Here is a 19,607-nt window from a genome sequence, read left to right on the forward strand (position 1 = left end):
AAAGAGAGAGCGATTGACAGATACTGACAGAGAGAGAGACATAGAGAGAGAATGACAGGGAGAGACAGTGTCACGCTGATTGGCAGGCCCGAGATGTGGGACAGACAGAGAGAGAGAAAGATATCCGTACTGTTGTGCTACACTGACTGGCAGGCCGGAGATGTGTAAATTTACCGATATTCTATTGAAGTGGAGAAAACTAAAGTAAAATATTGGTATTAGATACCGATATTTCACTACAATTAAACCTAAGCCTATTCTCACACTGGACCCTCCCACTACCGATGCCTAACCTTAACCACCCACCCGAACAGCTAACCTTAAAGAGAGCCTGAGGTGGGCTAAAAAAAAAAAAAAAAAGTAGGCTACCTGATCTGCGGGGCTGAGCGGATCAGGTAGCCGCAAAAAACGCCACTCCCTGCTGCTCCGGAGGGTCGCAATGGCCCACTTTCACATTTGTGATCTGTAGGTCACGACGCTGCACTGAGAGACTGTGTGTCTCTCACAGTGTGCAGGGAGTGGCAGGGGGCGCAGCCAGGGAGAGGGAGCTGCCCAATGGCAGCTCAGGAAACCCTGCAGGAACGCCCCTGGCGGACGTTTTGAACAGAGAATCCCTCTCCCTGTGTTTACCTCTGAGTTAGTGCGGCGATGGGGGGGCAGAGAGTGGCGGTTGGGGGACACAGAGCCATGTCATTAGGCAGAGAACATGAGTGTCCCATCTGCCCCCAAAGATCCACCTCGGGTTCTCGTTAACCATCCACACCCCACGGATAACCTTAACCCTCCCTCCCCATGTCTAACCTAATTGTCCCCGCTGCTACATTAAAAAAAAAATCAGCAAAAACACACATTCATTTCAGGCAGTGCCACAGGCGCCCCTTCGAAGGATCATCAAGGAGAAGAAATGTCCCCTCCTTAGTGATAATTCAATGGGTTCCTATGGCGGCAGCCAAACTTCCACCGATAGCGGGTGCCCAATTTTCCGAGATTAACGGTTCTATCTGATTGCCAGGATACTGGAGCACCCTCACTCCATTTGATGTGTACAGAGGTCTCCTGAGACCTAAGGGTGTTAACAGAAAGTAAGTAAAATAAATATTCAATAAAACAGTTTGCTATAATATCTTTCCATCTGTAACTTGCTATAAAGCTTTAGTTTTCTTCTCTGGCATTTCCTTGTGGATCTGCCACTTGCAGTCTGGATCCATTCTTCTTGTAAGTAGTATCTTGCTCTGTTGATGGCAGTCCGGCTCAATTTTTGTTGATAGTAATCTCTGGATCTGTTGCCTGCAGCCTGACTCCATTCTTACTGAAAGCAATATCTTGCTCTGCTGACTGCAGTCTGGCTACACTCTTGTTGTTTGCAACCTCTTGTTCTGTTAATTGACTCTGACTTTATTCTTGTTCATAGCAGCCTCTTACTCTCTTAATTGCAGTTTGGCTCAATTCTGCCCAATAGCAACCACTTGATCTATTGATTGCAGTCTGGCTCCATTCACATTGATAGCAGCCTCTTGCTCTATTGAATGTGATATGGCTCCATTCTTATTGATAGCAATTTTTCGCTCTGATAATTTCAGTGTGGCTCCATTCTTGTTGAAAGCAGTCTCTTGCTTGATTGCAGTTGGAGCTCAATTCTTGTTAATAGCAACCTCTTGCTTTCTGGCTTCATTCTTGTTGATAGTAGTCTCTTGCTCTGTTGATTGCAGTCTCTCTTTATTGTTTTTGATAGCAGCCTATTGTTCTATTAAAGGCAGGCTGGCTCCATTCTTATTGCTAGCAGTCGGTTTTGCTGGTTGCAGTCTCTTCCTCTGTTTTTGCAGTCTGGCTTGTTGATATTAGACTTCTTCTGCCTGAACGCTATCCAGAGGAAGTTTGTCCCCTTAGAGCTCTTTTATCCAAATAAAGAAAACATTTTTTTTAAAGCGCTAGTGCTATATTACCCTATGGCAGTGTTCTCACTGCCGCGATTGGCGCCGATCGAGGGCATTTTGCGGTTAGGATTAATCGCAAAACATGTTCCTTGCAGCATTTTGCCGCGATTCTGGAGCGATCGCGGTACAGTGCTTAATAAAGTGATGACCACGATCGCTCTGAATCGCAGAAGTGTCCAGTGATTTTACCGTGCTAATCGCGGTAAAATCACTCATGCAAAACGCTAGCGATAATCACTAGTATTTTGCTCTTTTTAGATGTGAACTGTAAGGCTGACTTAAAGAGAATCTGTATTGTTAAAATCGCACAAAAGTAAACATACCAGTACATTAGAGGACATCTCCTATTCCCCTCTGTCACAATTAAAAGTGGTTAAAAACAGTTTTAAAAAGTTTGTTTATAAACAAACAAAATGGCCACCCCCCGCAGCTATCTTCCACTGAAGTGTCAGGCTGTTTCTTCCTGCAGAGTGCAGACAGCTCTGCCTGTATGTAATTCCTCAGTATGTGAAAGCCCAGCCAGCTCAGAGGAGGATTTATCCAGCTTGTAAAAGATAAAAGAGCAGAGAGAAGCTGCACTAATCTAAATAATACACAGGCAGTGTGCAGAGAGGGGCCTGGAGGGGGAAGATGCATCACAGAACCACAACACTGAAGAACTTGGCAGCCTTCCAGACACAGGCTGACAAGTCTGACAAGAGAGAGATAAGTTGATTTATTACAGAGATGGTGATAGTAAAACATGCTGCAGTAAGCCAGAACACATTAGAATAGCTTTTGGAACTTGTAGGATGATAAAAAACAGGATGCAATTTTTGTTACAGAGTCTCTTTAATGAGAAACTCTGACCAAAAATTTAACTTTATCCCAATCAGTAGCTGATACCCCCTTTTACATGAGAAATCTATTCCTTTTCACAAACAGACCATCAGGGGCGCTGTATGACTGATATTGTGGTGAAACCCCTCCCATAAGTAACCCCTCCCAAAAGAAAAGTTCAAACTTTTGTCAGTTTCCTGTCTGTGAACCTTTCTGCATTGTGGAAAATAGCTGTTTCCAACTGCCAAAAACCATGCAGCAGCTACATCACCTGCCAACAGTAAAATGTTCACTGGAGTTCCTCTTTAATGCTCAATTTTAACAGAGATTTAATGCTAGCCCCAACGTGTTCATGCAGGTCAGGATCAGCTGCTCAGGCCCCTCCCACAAGTGGTGATACATTATATTAATCTGAGCATTTTTAAGATACATTGTATAAATCTGAGCATCAGTTGCTCAGGCCCCTCCCAAAATGTGACACATTGTATTGATCTGCGAGGATCAGCTGCTATGGTTCTTTTTATCAGTGAAACATTGTACCTGTAACAATCAGATGCTCAAGCCCCTCCCCCAGGTGGAACATTGTATCTCTATGAGCATCAGTTGAACAGGCCTCTTTTTACAGGTGGTACTTTCATCTTTGTGAGTATGAGCTGCTAAGCTCCTCCCAAAGGTGGTGCTTGTATCTCTGTGAGGATGAGCTACACAGGCCCCTCCCGCTGTAGTGAATACAATTGCTTATATTTTACAATATTAATTTATAAATGATTTACTCAGTGTTTGCCCATTAAAAAATATTTTCTTAGCCCGATTTACATTCTTAAATTAATCACAGGTGATTTAGTCCTGTCAGATGATCTCTGCGGAATGTTTCTTTACTAAGAATTCAATCCACAGTGGGAGATACTGCTTGCTTGGCAGTTGGAAGCAGCTGTTATTTCCCACAATGCAAGAAGGTTCATAGACAGCAACTGTCGGGACATTGGCCAATTGGTACTATGAGGATCAGCTGCTCAGGTCCCTCCCCCAGGTGGTACAGTGTAGTTCTGTGAGGATCAGCTGCTCAGGCCCCTCCCCTAGGTGGTACAGTGTAGTTCTTCTGTGGGGATCAGCTGCTCAGGCCCCTCCCCCAGGTGGTACATTGCATCTCTGTAGTGCGGGGAGATGCTCTGAGGTGCCCCAGTCACGTCCTGTCACGAATGGTGACTCTTCCCTCTCCTCTCCGCCTCTCGCTGGCGTTGCGGGGTATACACGCGGCTGGTGACAGTCAACTCCACTCAACAAGCACACAGCGCCCTGTCATTACCATCAGGCACTGCGCTGGACAGCCCCGCCGGCTGAGAGGAAGGACCCCGAGAGACGCCGCAGCTGAGCCGTTGCCAGGGAGACGCGGCCTGCTGATCATCGGCGTCTCGTAGTGATGGGGCTGGAGATGGAGCCGTTGCTGCTGGCGCTCAGCTACTTCCGGCGGAGGAAGTTCCAGCAGTGCGTGCAGCTGTGCTCCAGCATCCTGGAGAAGGAGCCCTGCGACCAGGTATACGGCCAACATGGCGGCCAGAGGGGGGGCAGCAGGTGGCTATGGTGTGATAAGTGAATGCAGGGTGTTTAGGCTGTGTTAAAGGATACCCGAAGTGACAGGATGAGATAGTGTTTTATAGTTGGCATTTCTTATCAGTTATGGTCACACTGTAGTCACTTCCTGTCTGAGTCAGGGCTGAGTCAGCCACTTACATACCTGATATTTAACTCTTTCAGGCAGAAAAAGAAAAAAAGGAACACAGCATAGTTAATTGTGTGCTAGGCAGTGTACATACATATGTCTATCTCTTCATGTCACATGTCACTTCGGGTATCCTTTAAAGTGTACCTGAGACGTTGGGTTTAAAAAAAAAATGTATACTTACCTGTGGCTTCCTTCAGCCTCCTCCAGGCTGATCGCTCCATTGCTGTCCGAATCCTCCACAATTCACCTTGGAAAGTCCTTCAGTCAGAGTCAGTCAGCGCAGGGTAGCTGGGAGCATTCTGCACCTGTGTGCGCCGACAGGAATTGTGGCCGGTCCGCGCATGCACAGTACGGCCCCAACTGGAGGACTTTCCGGGGCGAATTGCGGAGGATGGCCAGAAAACGATCAGCCTGGAGGGGGCTGGAGGAAGCCCCAGGTATGTATAAAGTTTTTAAATCCTCCTATCTCTGGTTTCCTTTCAAGGGAAGCTTAAAGGCTAAAAATATATATGTATATCAGAGGCAGGGCTGTGGAGTTGGAGCAATTTTGGGTACTTTGAGGGCTCTATTCATAAAAGGTTACCGCAAGTTTTCCGCTCAAAACAGCGGATTTTCCCATTTAGCAAAGTGGGCATTCATAAAAGCTGTTCCCACATGAAAATCTACAATCCCCCAGTAGAGCGAGAAATTTCCGCCTTCTTCAGTGTTTTTCTAGATTTATCTAGAAAAAAGTAACAAAATGGCCATTCATAAAGTTTAGAGGAAGCGGTATGTGGACGGGAAATACCGCTTCCTCTTATTTTGCGGATTACATACAAGTGAATGGGACAGACCTCCCAGAGAGAGCAGTGCACGGAGGGACTCTGCCGGCTGAAGTGTTTCCGCATTCCTTCCGACAGCTTATCGCCAGCCTTCAGCGGGAGATCTCCGCTCTTGCATTGCAGCTGGCAAGATTTTTTTGAATGACCACCCAGAAGTGTAAAATACCGCTGCGGTATTTTACCTCTACGAGTATTTACGCCACAAGTTTTTTATGAATAGAGTCCTTTGAGTCCGAGTCGGTGGTTTCATAACCTGAGGAGTCGGAGTTAGATGAATTTTGTACCGACTCCACATATATTTTAACTTACCTGAGCAGTGTTCTCCCCAGGCTCTTTTAGCCGGGTGCTCCACCCGGCTAGTTTTGAAGAGCACCCAGCTGTTATCAGCTTACCTCCTTCTACGCTGTAAGCAGAGTTGCGCACAGAAGTACCAGCTACCTGGCTGGAAATAATTTGTGGGGAGAACACTGCGGGGGCTTCTTCCAGCCCCTTGGACTTGTACTGTGCCCACAAAGTCCTCCTAATGCCCTCCAGCCAGCAGCAGCGACCCCTGCAAAGCTGGCTGGTTGCCACCAGGCGGAGGCTACTGCGTATGTGCAGCCACGTGCCACGCACACCCTGATCATGCTCCAGCAGCCTGGAGCATTATGTGCAGTAGCAATTTCCACGTTAGCCGCATGCACAGATTGTGATCAGTATGCGTGACTCGAGGCCGCACATGCTCAGTAGCCACTGCCTGGCGGCAACCAGCCAGCTGTGCGGGGGGTCGCTGCTGCTGACCGGAGGGGATCAGGAGGACGTCGTGGGCACAGTACAAGTCCAGGGAGCTGGTGGAACGCACGCTGAGACGTAAGGTGAGTGAGTCATGCTTCCCAGCCGCTGCCTAATGTATTTAAACAGCACTAATTGCTGGAGGGGGAGAGTGGATGGGGGAGCCCCAGGTGAGTGAGGGGGGGTCAAACATCCCCTCCTGCCACTGTGCCCGCTGCCCCCCCCCCTTCCTGGCTGCTACTCCCTCCAGCTTAGCTTTCCAAACCCCCCCCCCCACCCCACCCACGGCCAGGTGGGCGCACCCCCCACGAGTGCCACCTGAGGAACCTGCCTCACCCTTATGGGCGGCCCGGGGCTGCTTACGAGGCTTCTTACATTGGAAGCTCTAGAGGGCCACATAATTCAATTCACTTTATTGTCATTGTGTAACACAGCGAAATTACTTTTCATGACAACCCCATGGTGCATATTGGGAACATAGTGATAGTAACAAGGAAGAGAAGAAATTATACACATTTGCCAGGTATTACAGATATTTAAACAATTTGTACACAGTGTTAATTATTTAAGAGAGGATTCAGAGTTCATCAAGTTTATGGCAGATGGGAAAAAGCTGTCTTTCAGTCTGTTTGTGTGTGTGCGGATTGATCTAAAACGTTTACCTGATGGAAGGAGCTCAAACAGGGCATTTCCAGGGTGAGTGTTGTCCTTGATAATGTTTTTGGCCCTTCTCACGCTGCGAGTATTATACAAAAGTTCCAGTGATGGTAGTCCAGTGCCAATAATGGCTTCTGCTGTTTTAACAACTCGCTGCAGGGCTTCTCTAGTAGCCTTCGTGCAGCTGTTGTACCAGGCCGTCATGGAATTGGTCAGAACGCTTTCTAAAGTGCATCTGTAGAAATTAACCAGCAGCTTCTGTGGGAGGTTAGCGCTCCTTAGTTTTCTCAGAAAGTAGAGGCGTTGTTGTGCTTTGCCAGTTAGAGCTAAAGCATTGTCAGCCCAGGACAGGTTCTCTGCGATGATGACTCCCAAAAATTTGAAGCTGGAAACTCTCTCCACAGCCTCTGCATTGATCATTAGCGGTAGGTGAGTGGTCTTTTTGGTGGTCCTAAAGTCCAAAATTATTTCTTTGGTCTTCTTTGTATTTAATAACAGGTTGTTAATGTCGCACCATGCAGTCAGGTTCCTAACTTCTTCTCTGTATGCAGCTTCCTCATTGTCTGGCTTCCTCATTGTCTGATATAAGCCCAATGACAGTCGTATCATCTGCAAACTTAACAATTATGTTTGAGGTATGGATAGGCTGGCAGTCATGCGGGAAAAGTGCATAGAGGAGAGGGCTTAATACACAGCCCTGTGGCACGCCAGTGCTCAGGGTAAGGGTGGAGGATGTCTGTTTTCCTAGTCTGACAGTTTGAGGGCGATTAGTAAGGAAGTCCAATAACCAAGTACATATGGAGGGAGCAAGACCTAGTGCATGGAGTTTGTTGGTCAGCTGGCTAGGTACAATGGTGTTAAATGCTGAGCTGTAGTCAACAAAGAGCATCCTAACAAGGAGGGCCGCAGTCGGCCTGTGGGCAACCGTGGCTTAGTTTCTACCAGCATCTCTTGGATGTAGAAGCCTCTGCAGCTTCCAGAACCCATCAAGTCGCAGGTGTGCTCCAAAGCGGCATGTGTGGGAATATAGATAAGGCCAGTATTGGACACTCTCCCGCCACCTTGTGGTGCACCCATATCTCAACGGGTTGTACAAGTTGGAGCTGGAAGAGTTTCAAAGTGATGCCTCCCAAGTGCGAGACTGATTGGAACTAAGGGCCCTTTTCCACCAGCGCAAACTGAATCGCAAAAACGCAATCCGCTAGCGATTTTACAATCGCTACGGTTTGCTTTTTAACATAGGAATCGCGGTAGGTCATTTCCACTACCGCGATTCGTTTTTGCCGGGAACGCGAACGCGCGGCGGAGCGATATTTGCCGCGATTTTTGTATGCAGTGCATATCATAGCAAAATCGCGGCCGCGAACGTCGGGGAATCGCCGGTAATTGTGATTCAGCAATCGCTAGCGTTCAGCGTGAACGCTAGCGATTGCTAGTGGAAAAGGGCCCTAAAGCGCCACTGACTACACTTATTATTGTTGTAGTGGCAGTTTTTTTTCTGCTTATTCATGCATATTTATCATGTACACACTTTTACCCTAAGCCACAGTTCTATCAGAATTCTTAGCGGTGCTGCACCTAGCTACATATCCCAATCCATCTATCCTGATCCGGATGCTCCACCCTCTTAGGCCAGTTGCCAGGTATTAATCCAACTACATCACCCTTGGGGTGGGTTACTATGCTATTCCTGCATTTATCAGCAGTGATCTTGCAACAAAATGACTTTGCAGGTAAGCATCAGTATAAATAATGGTAATGGATGCGAAGTGGTCATATAAATAATGCCTTGGAGAGAATCTGGCACTGTCTGCAGAGTCATTTGGCCCTCTTCCTGTCCAGGAGAGGAGTCCTGCCACTCATCTGCTGTAGATCAGCTCTTGTGTTAGGCCCTTCCTGCATCTAATCCAGGCCTTCTGGGACACCCAGTACTGTCATCTTCTCTGTGCGTTTGTCTTGCTCAAATATTTTCCCTTTTTCTTCTAATGCTTTTCCAGGAGAGTGACCCGGAGAGCCTTGCCCAGGTAATGCTGCTCCACCTGCTGTAGCTAGACTTAGATTTAGTAAGCCAGCATTAGCTGTAGGATGATGACGACGACGCATACATGAAATAAAGGGCGCCTGAAAAAAAGGTTAACAATACTGTACTAGTGAATTTTGATAATAAAATATCGGTAATATTTACTGATACTATGGCTAAACTTAAACTACTCTCACACACAACCCTTGTGTGGTGGCGCCTAACCCTAACCCCCCTTCCCTTAGAACTCCCCCCCCCCCCCTGGTGTGCCTGACCCTTAGAAACTCCCCTGGTGTTGCCTAACCCTAAAACCCCTCCTGGTGGTGGTGCCTAACCCCCCTCCACTGGAACGCAGCGTGACCAAGCGTCACGAAACGGCCGTCACTAGACCCACTTTGTCCCTCACTCCTACCTCCACCGAACAGCAGCCTACATGGCTACAAGGTGAGTTGATCCTGTGATTTTATTGCACTGTCTGTGGATTTTTCAAATAAATATATTAGCCTTTTTCTACTTCAATCTGGTCTGGTGCGGATCCCTTTTTTGTTCAAGGTATGAAAATGTTGATTGTCAACTCTCAGCACCACGTGTTTTTATGTTCACTTGCAATAAAACAGAATGCTGACAGACAGAAGATGCACGCTTTTTTTTTTTTCTCTTTTCTGACAAGAGATGCTAATGTTTCCAGACTGTATGCATATGTAATGCAAATTGTATGCAGCTTGGCATTAGGCCAGTTCAAATCAGCAGGAAGTGCATTTGATGGGCCTACTCCAAGTTGCTTAGTATCTGCATGCCAGCTCAAATTACAGGGATCTCCTTGGACATCTCTGATCACAGGTAATCCACTTACTCCAACCAGCAGTCCGACTGACACTTATTATGCAGATGTCAGTTGAGGCCATGGCAGCAGGTGTGTACTGACGTCATAATAACAGCAACAGCATTGTTACTGCATGACAAGGAATGTTAGAGAACCCGAGGTGGGGTTCTGACAATGCTATCCACATACAGAGGCTGGGTCTGCTTATATTGCCCACCCTCTGTTGCTATCCAGATCCCCCCTAAGTTCCCCCTGCGCTCTGCTATCCCCCATAAATCACAGCCGCGCTGTGTGGGCTGTGTTTACCTTTGTACTGTCAGTCTGCTGCTCCCCCCGCCTCCTGCATAGCTCCGGTCCCCGTCCGCGTCCCTTCCCTCCCCGCTGATTGGAGGGAAGGGATGCGAGCGGGACCGGAGCTATGCAGGAGGCGGGGGGAGCACGCAGACTGACAGTACAGATGTAAACACAGCCCACACAGCGCGGCTGTGATTTATGGGGGATAGCAGAGCGCAGGGGAGCTTAGGGGGATCTGGATACCAACAGAGGCTGGGCAATATAAGCAGACCCAGCCTCTGTATGTGGATAGCATTGTCAGAACCCCACCTCGGGATCTCTTTAACCCCCTTGGCGGTATGAAAAATACCGCCAGGGGGCAGCGCAGCAGTTTTTTTTTTTTTTGTTTTTTTTTTTAAATCATGTAGCGAGCCCAGGGCTCGCTACATGATAGCCGCTGCTCAGCGGCATCCCCCCAGCCCCGCCGATCGCCTCCGGCGATAGGCGATCAGGAAATCCCGTTCAAAGAACGGGATTTCCTGGAGGGCTTCCCCCGTCGCCATGGCGTCCTGCCATGGCGACGGGGCGGGATGACGTCAGCGACGTCGGGACGTCATTGGGAGACCCGATCCACCCCTTGGCGCTGCCTGGCACTGATTGGCCAGGCAGCGCAGGGGTCTGGGGGGGGGGGGGGGCCGCGCGCCGCACCGGATAGCGGCGATCGGGCGCGCGGCGACGGCGATCGGGGTGCTGGCGCAGCTAGCAAAGTGCTAGCTGCGTCCAGCAAAAAAAAAATTATGAAAATCGGCCCAGCAGGGCCTGAGCGGCACCCTCCGGCGGCTTACCCCGTGTCACACACGGGGTTACCGCTAAGGAGGTTAAAGGACCACTGTCGTGAAAATGTAAAATACATGTAAACACATACAAATAAGAAGTACATTTCTTCCGGGGAAAATGAGCCATAAATTACTTTTCTCCTATGTTGCTGTCACTTACAGTAAGTAGTAGAAATCTGACATTACCGACAAGTTTTCGACTAGTCCATCTCTCCATAGGGGATTCTCAGCATGTCCTTTATTCTTTATAAAGACACTCCCTGAAAAAGATTTACACAAAGATGCTGGCCAGCCTCCCTGCTCGCTGCACACTTTTTAGGCAGTTGGACTGTCATTCACTGAGGGCTTTTGAAAATATAGAAACCCATGAGAATCCCCCATGAGGACATGGGCTAGTCCAAAACCTGTCAGTTCTGTCAGATTTCTACTACTTACGGTAAGTGACAGCAACATAGGAGAAAAGTAATTTATGGCTAATTTTTCTCTGGAAGAAATGTACTTCTTATTTGTATGTGTTTACATGTATTTTAAATTTTTGCGACAGTGATCCTTTTATAGGACAACGGTAGTAAGAGGGATATAGAGGCTGACATATTTATTTCCTTTTAAGCAATACCAGTTGCCTGGCAGTCCTGCTGATCCTCTGCCTCTAATACTTTTAGCCATAGCCCCTGAACAAGCATGCAGCAGATCAGGTGTTTCTGACATTATTGTCAGATATTACAAGATTAGCTGCATGCTGGTTTCTGGGCCAAATAGACCAGCAGGGCTGCCAGGAAACTAGTATTGTTTAATGGGAAATAAATATGGCAGCCTCCATATACCTCTCACTACAGTTGTCCTTTAAAGGTCCCTCCTTAAATTAGAGATGGTTTTTAAAAGGAACCGGACGTTAATATGGAGGCTGCCACATGCATCTACTTGGCAGTCCTGCTGATATTTCTGATCAGCATGCTTGTTTAGAGTCTATAGCTAAAAGTATTAGAGAAGTACGCGTATGTGTAATAAAGGCGCTTAGAAGAAAGGGTGCAGTGGATTGCCACTAGTAGAATATCTGTAAAATTACTGATACTGTACTAGTTAATTCCCATAGCATAATATCGGTAATCTTTACCGATAGCTTACTATGACCTAACCTAGCCCTACTCTCATGCAGAACCCTCCCTCTACCAATGCTAACTCTTCACATCCATGTTATCTGCTACCAAGGCACTTTAGTATTGACCTGAGGAAGCAGGCCAGCGCCTTTGAAATGCATTGTCTTATGTCCATGAATAAAATGTATACTAACCTTTGTGGTTTGTCCTTGAAGGAGGTAAGATCTATTTACTCCTAATCTATATACTCTTAATCTATGTACATACCCAATATTAGATATACAGGGTGCCTCTAGTGTTTTTGTCTCGTGTCACTTCAGGTGTTCTGCACACCTGAAGTGAGAGGAATATGCATTAGCAATGTCAGCTAATGGTATGTTCACTGCATGCGTCCTGATGCATTTCGTGGCCAACAGCCAACTTCCTCATGAACCATACACCAGTACTCCAGAGGCTCTAGTGCTTTGGTTACAGAACATATGAAACCGTGGCAGTTGTTCTGAGTTCTGATGCTTTTATTTTCTTTGCTGCAGGCTGTCTGGAGTCTGAAGACCCGAGCCCTGACCGAGATGGTCTATGTGGACGAGATTGACATTGATCAGGAAGGAATAGCTGAAATGACTTTGGATGAGAATTCTATTGCACAGGTGGCCCGTAAGTTCTGTCCTCCAGTAAGCCAAGCCACCAGCTTCATCATAGAATATTCTCATGCCCTTATTCATGGCAACACAATAGCATCCTCCATTCCTACCACCATCAGCCATCCATGTCCTTCATTCCTACCAGTACCAATAACTCCCATCAGGGGCGTATCTGGGCAATATAGCACCCATGACACTCACTGATATTGCTACCCCCAACCCCACCAATACTAATAGGTAGCCTGATGTGACCCGGTATTATGTAGCCAGAGTTGTCCTCCAGCATAGATATCCAGAGTTATCCTCCCCTGTATAGGTAGCCATAGGTGCCCAGTATAAGTAGCACCATCCCCCCTCCCCCATGTAGGTAGTGAGAGGAGTCCCCAGCCCCTCCCTTTCCTCCTAAGCTCCTTTTAGTAGATGTGCAGTAGCCCCCTCCCCCATTAGGGCATTGCATTGGTGGGCTCTCCATTACTCACAGACCTCACTCACCGGTAACTGAAGATTAAGAATGAAGGCACACAGTACCCACGTGGCACGCTTCACGCGCAGGAAGTGACCAATGACATCACTTCCGCATATGAAGGGCTCTGTGTATGTGGTCACTGTGTGCCCTCTCTCTTCGGTCGCCACTGATATGTCTGAGTGATGAGGTGGCACCAGAGCAGGCATTGTGGCACAGCACGGGGGCAGCAATTTAGTCATCTGAAAATCAATGACTTCATTTAGCGGTAACATTTTATCACCCTAAACAGTGATTTTTGCTGCATGATTGTGCATGAAATGTCAGTTATAGCTGTCTGTGGAATATTTATGAAGAATATTTCAGGTAAATCAATATTTTTAGTTCTGCCCGAAGAATAGAAATGTAGAGAAGTCTGTGGATAGTTGCTGTAGGGCCACAAGAAATGTAGAGGTCTGTGGATAGAGGGTTTAAGGCCACGAGAAATGTAGAGAAGTCTGTGGATATTTGCTGTAAGGCCACGAGAAATGTAGAGAAGTCTGTGGATAGTTGCTGTAAGGCCACGAGAAATGTAGAGGTCTGTGGATAGTTGCTGTAAGGCCATGAGAAATGTAGAGAAGTCTGTGGATAGTTGCTGTAGGGCCACGAGAAATGTAGAGAAGTCTGTGGATAGTTGCTGTAAGGCCATGAGAAATGTAGAGAAGTCAGTGGATAGTTGCTGTAAGGCCACGAGAAATGTAGAGAAGTCTGTGGATAGTTGCTGTAAGGCCACGAGAAATGTAGAGAAGTCTGTGGATAGTTGCTGTAAGGCCATGAGAAATGTAGAGAAGTCAGTGGATAGTTGCTGTAAGGCCACGAGAAATGTAGAGAAGTCTGTGGATAGTTGCTGTAAGGCCATGAGAAATGTAGAGAAGTCAGTGGATAGTTGCTGTAAGGCCATGAGAAATGTAGAGAAGTCAGTGGATAGTTGCTGTAAGGCCACGAGAAATGTAGAGAAGTCAGTGGATAGTTGCTGTAAGGCCACGAGAAATGTAGAGAAGTCTGTGGATAGTTGCTGTAAGGCCACGAGAAATGTAGAGAAGTCTGTGGATAGTTGCTGTAAGGCCACGAGAAATGTAGAGAAGTCAGTGGATAGTTGCTGTAAGGCCATGAGAAATGTAGAGAAGTCAGTGGATAGTTGCTGTAAGGCCACGAGAAATGTAGAGAAGTCAGTGGATAGTTGCTGTAGGGCCACGAGAAATGTAGAGAAGTCAGTGGATAGTTGCTGTAAGGCCACGAGAAATGTAGAGAAGTCTGTGGATAGTTGCTGTAAGGCCACGAGAAATGTAGAGAAGTCTGTGGATAGTTGCTGTAAGGCCACGAGAAATGTAGAGAAGTCTGTGGATAGTTGCTGTAAGGCCACGAGAAATGTAGAGGTCTGTGGATAGTTGCTGTAAGGCCATGAGAAATGTAGAGAAGTCTGTGGATAGTTGCTGTAGGGCCACGAGAAATGTAGAGAAGTCTGTGGATAGTTGCTGTAAGGCCACGAGAAATGTAGAGAAGTCTGTGGATAGTTGCTGTAAGGCCACGAGAAATGTAGAGAAGTCTGTGGATAGTTGCTGTAAGGCCACGAGAAATGTAGAGAAGTCTGTGGATAGTTGCTGTAGGGACACTAGAAATGTAGAGAAGTCTGTGGATAGTTGCTGTAAGGCCTTGAGCCATGTAGAGAAGTCAGTGGATAGTTGCTGTAGGGACACTAGAAATGTAGAGAAGTCTGTGGATAGTTGCTGTAAGGCCACGAGAAATGTAGAGAAGTCTGTGGATAGTTGCTGTAGGGACACTAGAAATGTAGAGAAGTCTGTGGATAGTTGCTGAAAGGCCACGAGAAATGTAGAGAAGTCTGTGGATAGTTGCCAGGCTAGCTACATGCTAAAAAAAAAAAAGTGAAAAAAACCCGGCCGCGCAGCCGCACAAATCATACCGCCAGGGAGGTTAATATCCCCATATGCGATTGGAGTGGTTGCCTGAGGTCGGCAACCCAGACTTGTGAGTATATCCTTATCTGCTGTACAAATTGAAGATTACCTTATATCAACAATAATACACTATTGGGAGCTCTCGATTGTTCTTTCTTTGTCTTTCTACATTTCATTATAAATGTTATGTTAGATTTGTCTGACTTACAAGTGCCTCTTTGATTTAATTGTAAATAAGATGACTGAAATGATCAAAATCAATGTCAAACTGGCCAAAACACTCAATTTCAGTGGGGGTTGAATAATTTTGAGCACAACTGTAGTTGCTGTACAGCCACAAGAAATGTATCGGCTGAGCTTGGTTTCCAGCAGGGAGGTTATGAAATTTTTATGGCTGTATAATTCAGAGGCAGCTCAGGACACGAATCCATCTCTGAACAGATTTACACAGCAGCACTGAACAAATGCAATGAATTATTCACAGGTCCCGGGACGTCCCTCAGACAGGCAACAGCCAAGAAGCAGGACGGGCCCAGTCCGGCCGTCAGGTACGAAGTCTTCTTCTGTCAGAGAATCTTTTTCGAACTTGCATATTGGCACATATCAAACTGTTCCGGGCATTTTCCATCTTTACTGCCTCTGACTAAAGCCAATCCTGGCTTGTAATGTAATCTCATCCTTTACTCTCTCTCTTTTTTTTTTTCTACTATAAACTGCACTGTTTTATCTACCTTGTAAACACGTGAGCACAGCATACATTGTATTTCAGCAGCTTCTACAGAGAGGTGAGGTGTATTTCTCATCTCAGCCTTGTCACACTGAACTGCTCTCAGCCAATCAGTGAGGAGCAGGAATGTGGGAGGGGAGATAACAAGCTTCCCTCTCCCCGGCAATGTACCAGAAAGGAGCCAGGCTGACAGAGATAAGATTCATTACAGCAGTCACGTTTATGATTATATTGGAATGCTTGCAGTGCAGGGTAAGGTTGCAGGCTGCATAGTAAACACAGAGCAGTGGGTAAATGGAATTTGATTTTGTGGCTGACAAGCCTGCTTTAAAGGGACACTTAAGCTAGGAATATAAAATCAGTTTTACTTTCCTGGGGCTTCTACCAGCCCCCTGCAGCCGTCCACGTGTATTTTTATTCGTGTCCGCAATAGCGTCCTGCGCCTGTGCAGGACACTATTGAGGATGGGAACATGACGAAGGACACGCGTGGCCAGGCCTGCGCAGGCGCAGAAAACCCGTTGACTCCCTGTCGCCGAAAACGAGATTAACTGGCGGCGGGGGACCGGAGGATCTGTGAGTGACTGCGAGGGCACGGGACGGCTGGAGGGGGATGGTAGAAGCCCCAGAAAAGTAAAACTGAATTTTTTTTTTATTTTTTTTTATTCCTGGTTTAAGACTTTTAAAGGTTTAAGACCTTTTAAAGACTTCAAAGACTATAAAAAATAATCTACAATATCTCACCAAGCTAACCTATCTTTACAGTTTAAATTAGAAAGGAAAGAGGTGCCCCCCGCCCCCTACCTCAAGAGGGTAATTAGGGTAAAAGGAGAACATTTATTAGAAAAAGCACCAGACAACGTGTTGCGCAGGCAGCAACTCACTCAGTGAGCATTGCCTTAAAGGGAACCTGAACCGCATACAATTATTTATAATAAACACATGATGTACCTTCAAATGAATATTCCATGCTTACCGTCAGTTCCTCTCAGAAGCTTGCCATTTTCCTCTTAATGATTCCTTATAGTTCCGACTAGATCTAGTCGTACTTGTCTCTGGAAACTAAAAGCCTCTGTCAATTATAACTTAAAGGACAAAGGAATGTCCATGTTTCCCATTGGCCCATCATTTTGCGCTGAGCACCTGTGACAAGTGATTACTTGCCATTAGTCACTGTTCACTGACAGGAAGAAGCAGGTTCCTTCCCACGAAACCTGATGTCCATTTTTTTTTCTAAGAAATTATACTTTTTTCACCCCAGTTATTTTTCATTTCTTAAGGTAAGTTCATCTTTAAACTGTTTTTTAAAGTGTTTTATAATTTTTGGGGGTGCCTCCTTCCCTCTAAATCTGTTTTTACATCCCCTGCAGGGGTCCACTAGTAGTTCTGGCCCTTTTTGTTTTATAATCCCTCGTTGACCCCCACTACACTTTTTCTGGAGTGCAACCAATCCTATTGGGAGCCATATACCTCTACAGGGTGTGGGTCAAGTAACCTTTGATAGAAAATGGAACACACAAAAAGAAGAGGAGGAGCCTAGTAGTATGTCATAATAGTGGAGTAGAAATTAAGCCAGAAAAAGGTACTCACAAACCAGGGTTGCTATACAGCAACCACTTTCAGCATGTGTGGGGAACACCCAGACTGATGACTGGTCTCTTTAAAGTGTAACTGTCGGGCATAAAATCAAAAATCAATTCTTAATTTTTATCTGGTAAACAAGTAATAAGGATGCTAAGCAGGCAATCCAAAAGTTAAAATCACTATTACTTTTCTTGTTGATAAATCATCATTCCCCAGTTTACATGACTCTTACTTGGTACACAAAAAATTGGTACACAAAAAGGAAGTTGCAGGGCATGCTGGGTTGTCCTTTTTTGGTTCTCTACTTCCCCCTCAGACCTAACTAATGCAGCCTGATTGGCTGAAGCCTCTTTCCCTCCTGTTTTCCCCTCCCACACCCCTGTTCCTCTCTGATTGGCTAGTATTTTTCAAGACAATGCACTTTCTATAGTGAAGGGCGGGCAATGCATACACACTCAGGCAGAGGAGAGTAAGGGAGGTAATGAAATTAGGATTGGTTTAAAAATACAGTACAATACATATGTTATGTAACAAGAGCAAGTATTTACTGTATCTACTTATATATGTGTTTTGTTTTTTTCTGAGATAGTATGGCTGACAACTCCTCTTTAAAGTTTACCGATACGAAGGGTAATGAAAGTTTTTATACAAATCTGGGGCTTCCTCCAGGCCCCTCTGCACAGATCCCTCCCACACTGGCATCTAAAGCCTCCTAGATGGTCCGGTAGCAGCTCATGCTGCTCATGCCCGGCCCCGTGCACCTGCACCGCTGCGCTCCCATTGCCGGGAACATTCTGCACATGTGCAGTACTATCGTGCAGGCACAGAATGCTCCCAGCCGCCGGAGCATGTCAGGGGAGAGCGCATGGCTGCACTGCACCGACTGGCTACAACTGGCCTCGGTGAAAGGAGCTGCTACCGGACCATCTAGGAGGATTTCAATGCCGATGTGGGAGGGATCTGCGCTGAGGGGGCTGGAGGAAGCCGCAGGTGTGTATAAAACTTTTAATCCCCTTTGTCTCAGCTACACTTTAAGATGTGGTCACTCCCTCTATAAAATTAGAGACTGCTGTCTCTGCCACACATACACGGGAGATTAAGAGGCACCCAAAACGTGCAAAAATGCTTTCAAGCATTGGTATGGTGATAAAAATCAAGGTAAGAGCAGCTTACCTGGTATTGAAGGTCTAAGCCTGTATGCTTAAAAAATATGTATTGCACGAAAAAATGCGTTTCATGGGCTTTAATCCAACTTCCTCAGCTTAATAATGAGCCTGAATCGCAGTGAACGGGGCTAGAGTATCAACTGCTCTTACCTTGATTTTTATCACCATACCAATGTTTTAAACCTTTTTTTACACATTTTGGGTGCCTCTCAATCCCCCGTACATCTACAGAGTGGTTGGACCCACCGCACACAACCCTTTTTCCGTGGTTGCCGTTCTGCAGCCCGGGTTTGTGAATGCCAGCTTCATTATTTTAATCTTTACTAATTATCTTGACATACTGTACCATAAGATCTAGATATTTAGGTTTTCCAGAAAGTTGACATTTACAGTATAAAGTACACCTAAACTTAAAAAAAAAAATAAAAAAAAAAAAAATAAAAAAATGTGCATGAGTACCAGTGAAATTGCCGCCATGAGACTTGGGCACAGGATACAGCCGATATAGAGCTTACCCTGCTCTTGCACAAGTCCTGGCAGCGTTAATTACTATTCCCCCTCCAGGTCCACGTGGATGGTGGGGAATGATGTAATTAGGCTTCCAGCTATTGCTGGCTGCCGAATTACAATGTTTTAAAAGTAACTTCAGCTCTGTCTTCTAAAGGCGTCGAAGTTACTCCCTGTGCACCGCTATAGCCGTAAATCCTATTACGGTCTATGGTGGTGCCGGCTGCGCCCAAATCCCCTGGGCTGGATAGAACGTGTTCAAAGTTGGATACCTCTGTAGACAGAACACTGTGGATGGTTCAAAGGCTTCCTAGATTCTCCCACAGCCCACCGTACCAGCACAGGGTCCCTATACCTATAAGACTCGGTGTGTATCAACTACTTCCAGCCATGCTTCTGGCCATGGATGAGCGCAACCGTGACTGAGCATGCACGGGTAGCTCCAGAACAAAACAAACAAAACATTTTTTACTTGTAGTTTTCTCTGATAATGTACTTCATCATTATTTTGCTATGGCTTACGTCATGGTCACTTAAAGAGAAACCGTAACCAAGGATTGAACTTCATCCCAATCAGTAGCTGATACCCCCTTTCCCATGAGAAATCTTTTCATTTTCTCAAACGGATCATCAAGGGCTCTGTATGTCTGATATTGTGGTGAAACGCCTCCCACAGTGTGATGTTAGTACCATGGTGCTGACATCACACTGTGGGAGCCTTGTTGCATTGTGGGAAATAACAGCTGTTTACAACTGCCAAAAAAGCAAGCAGCATCTCCTTCCAGTGACAT

At 46.3% G+C, this 19,607-nt stretch overlaps 1 protein-coding gene across 2 annotated transcripts in view; it reads left to right on the top strand.

Moving 5' to 3' along the window:
• The first annotated feature begins 4,085 nt into the window (after positions 1 to 4,085).
• Positions 4,086 to 19,607, top strand: part of TTC8 (tetratricopeptide repeat domain 8) — a 59,982-nt gene continuing 44,460 nt past the window's right edge. The window contains exons 1-4 of one of the 2 annotated variants that reach the window (XM_068254562.1): positions 4,086 to 4,287; positions 8,723 to 8,749; positions 12,308 to 12,428; positions 15,318 to 15,381. In XM_068254562.1, the coding sequence (XP_068110663.1) occupies positions 4,174 to 4,287; positions 8,723 to 8,749; positions 12,308 to 12,428; positions 15,318 to 15,381 (326 nt within the window). In that variant the 5' untranslated portion in view covers positions 4,086 to 4,173. The remainder of the gene's footprint in view (positions 4,288 to 8,722; positions 8,750 to 12,307; positions 12,429 to 15,317; positions 15,382 to 19,607) is intronic. The other variant, XM_068254563.1, reaches the window with a different exon arrangement.

The sequence above is a fragment of the Hyperolius riggenbachi genome, chromosome 9 (genome assembly GCF_040937935.1).
Source record: "Hyperolius riggenbachi isolate aHypRig1 chromosome 9, aHypRig1.pri, whole genome shotgun sequence".
In the NCBI taxonomy this organism is placed as follows: Eukaryota; Metazoa; Chordata; class Amphibia; order Anura; family Hyperoliidae; genus Hyperolius; species Hyperolius riggenbachi.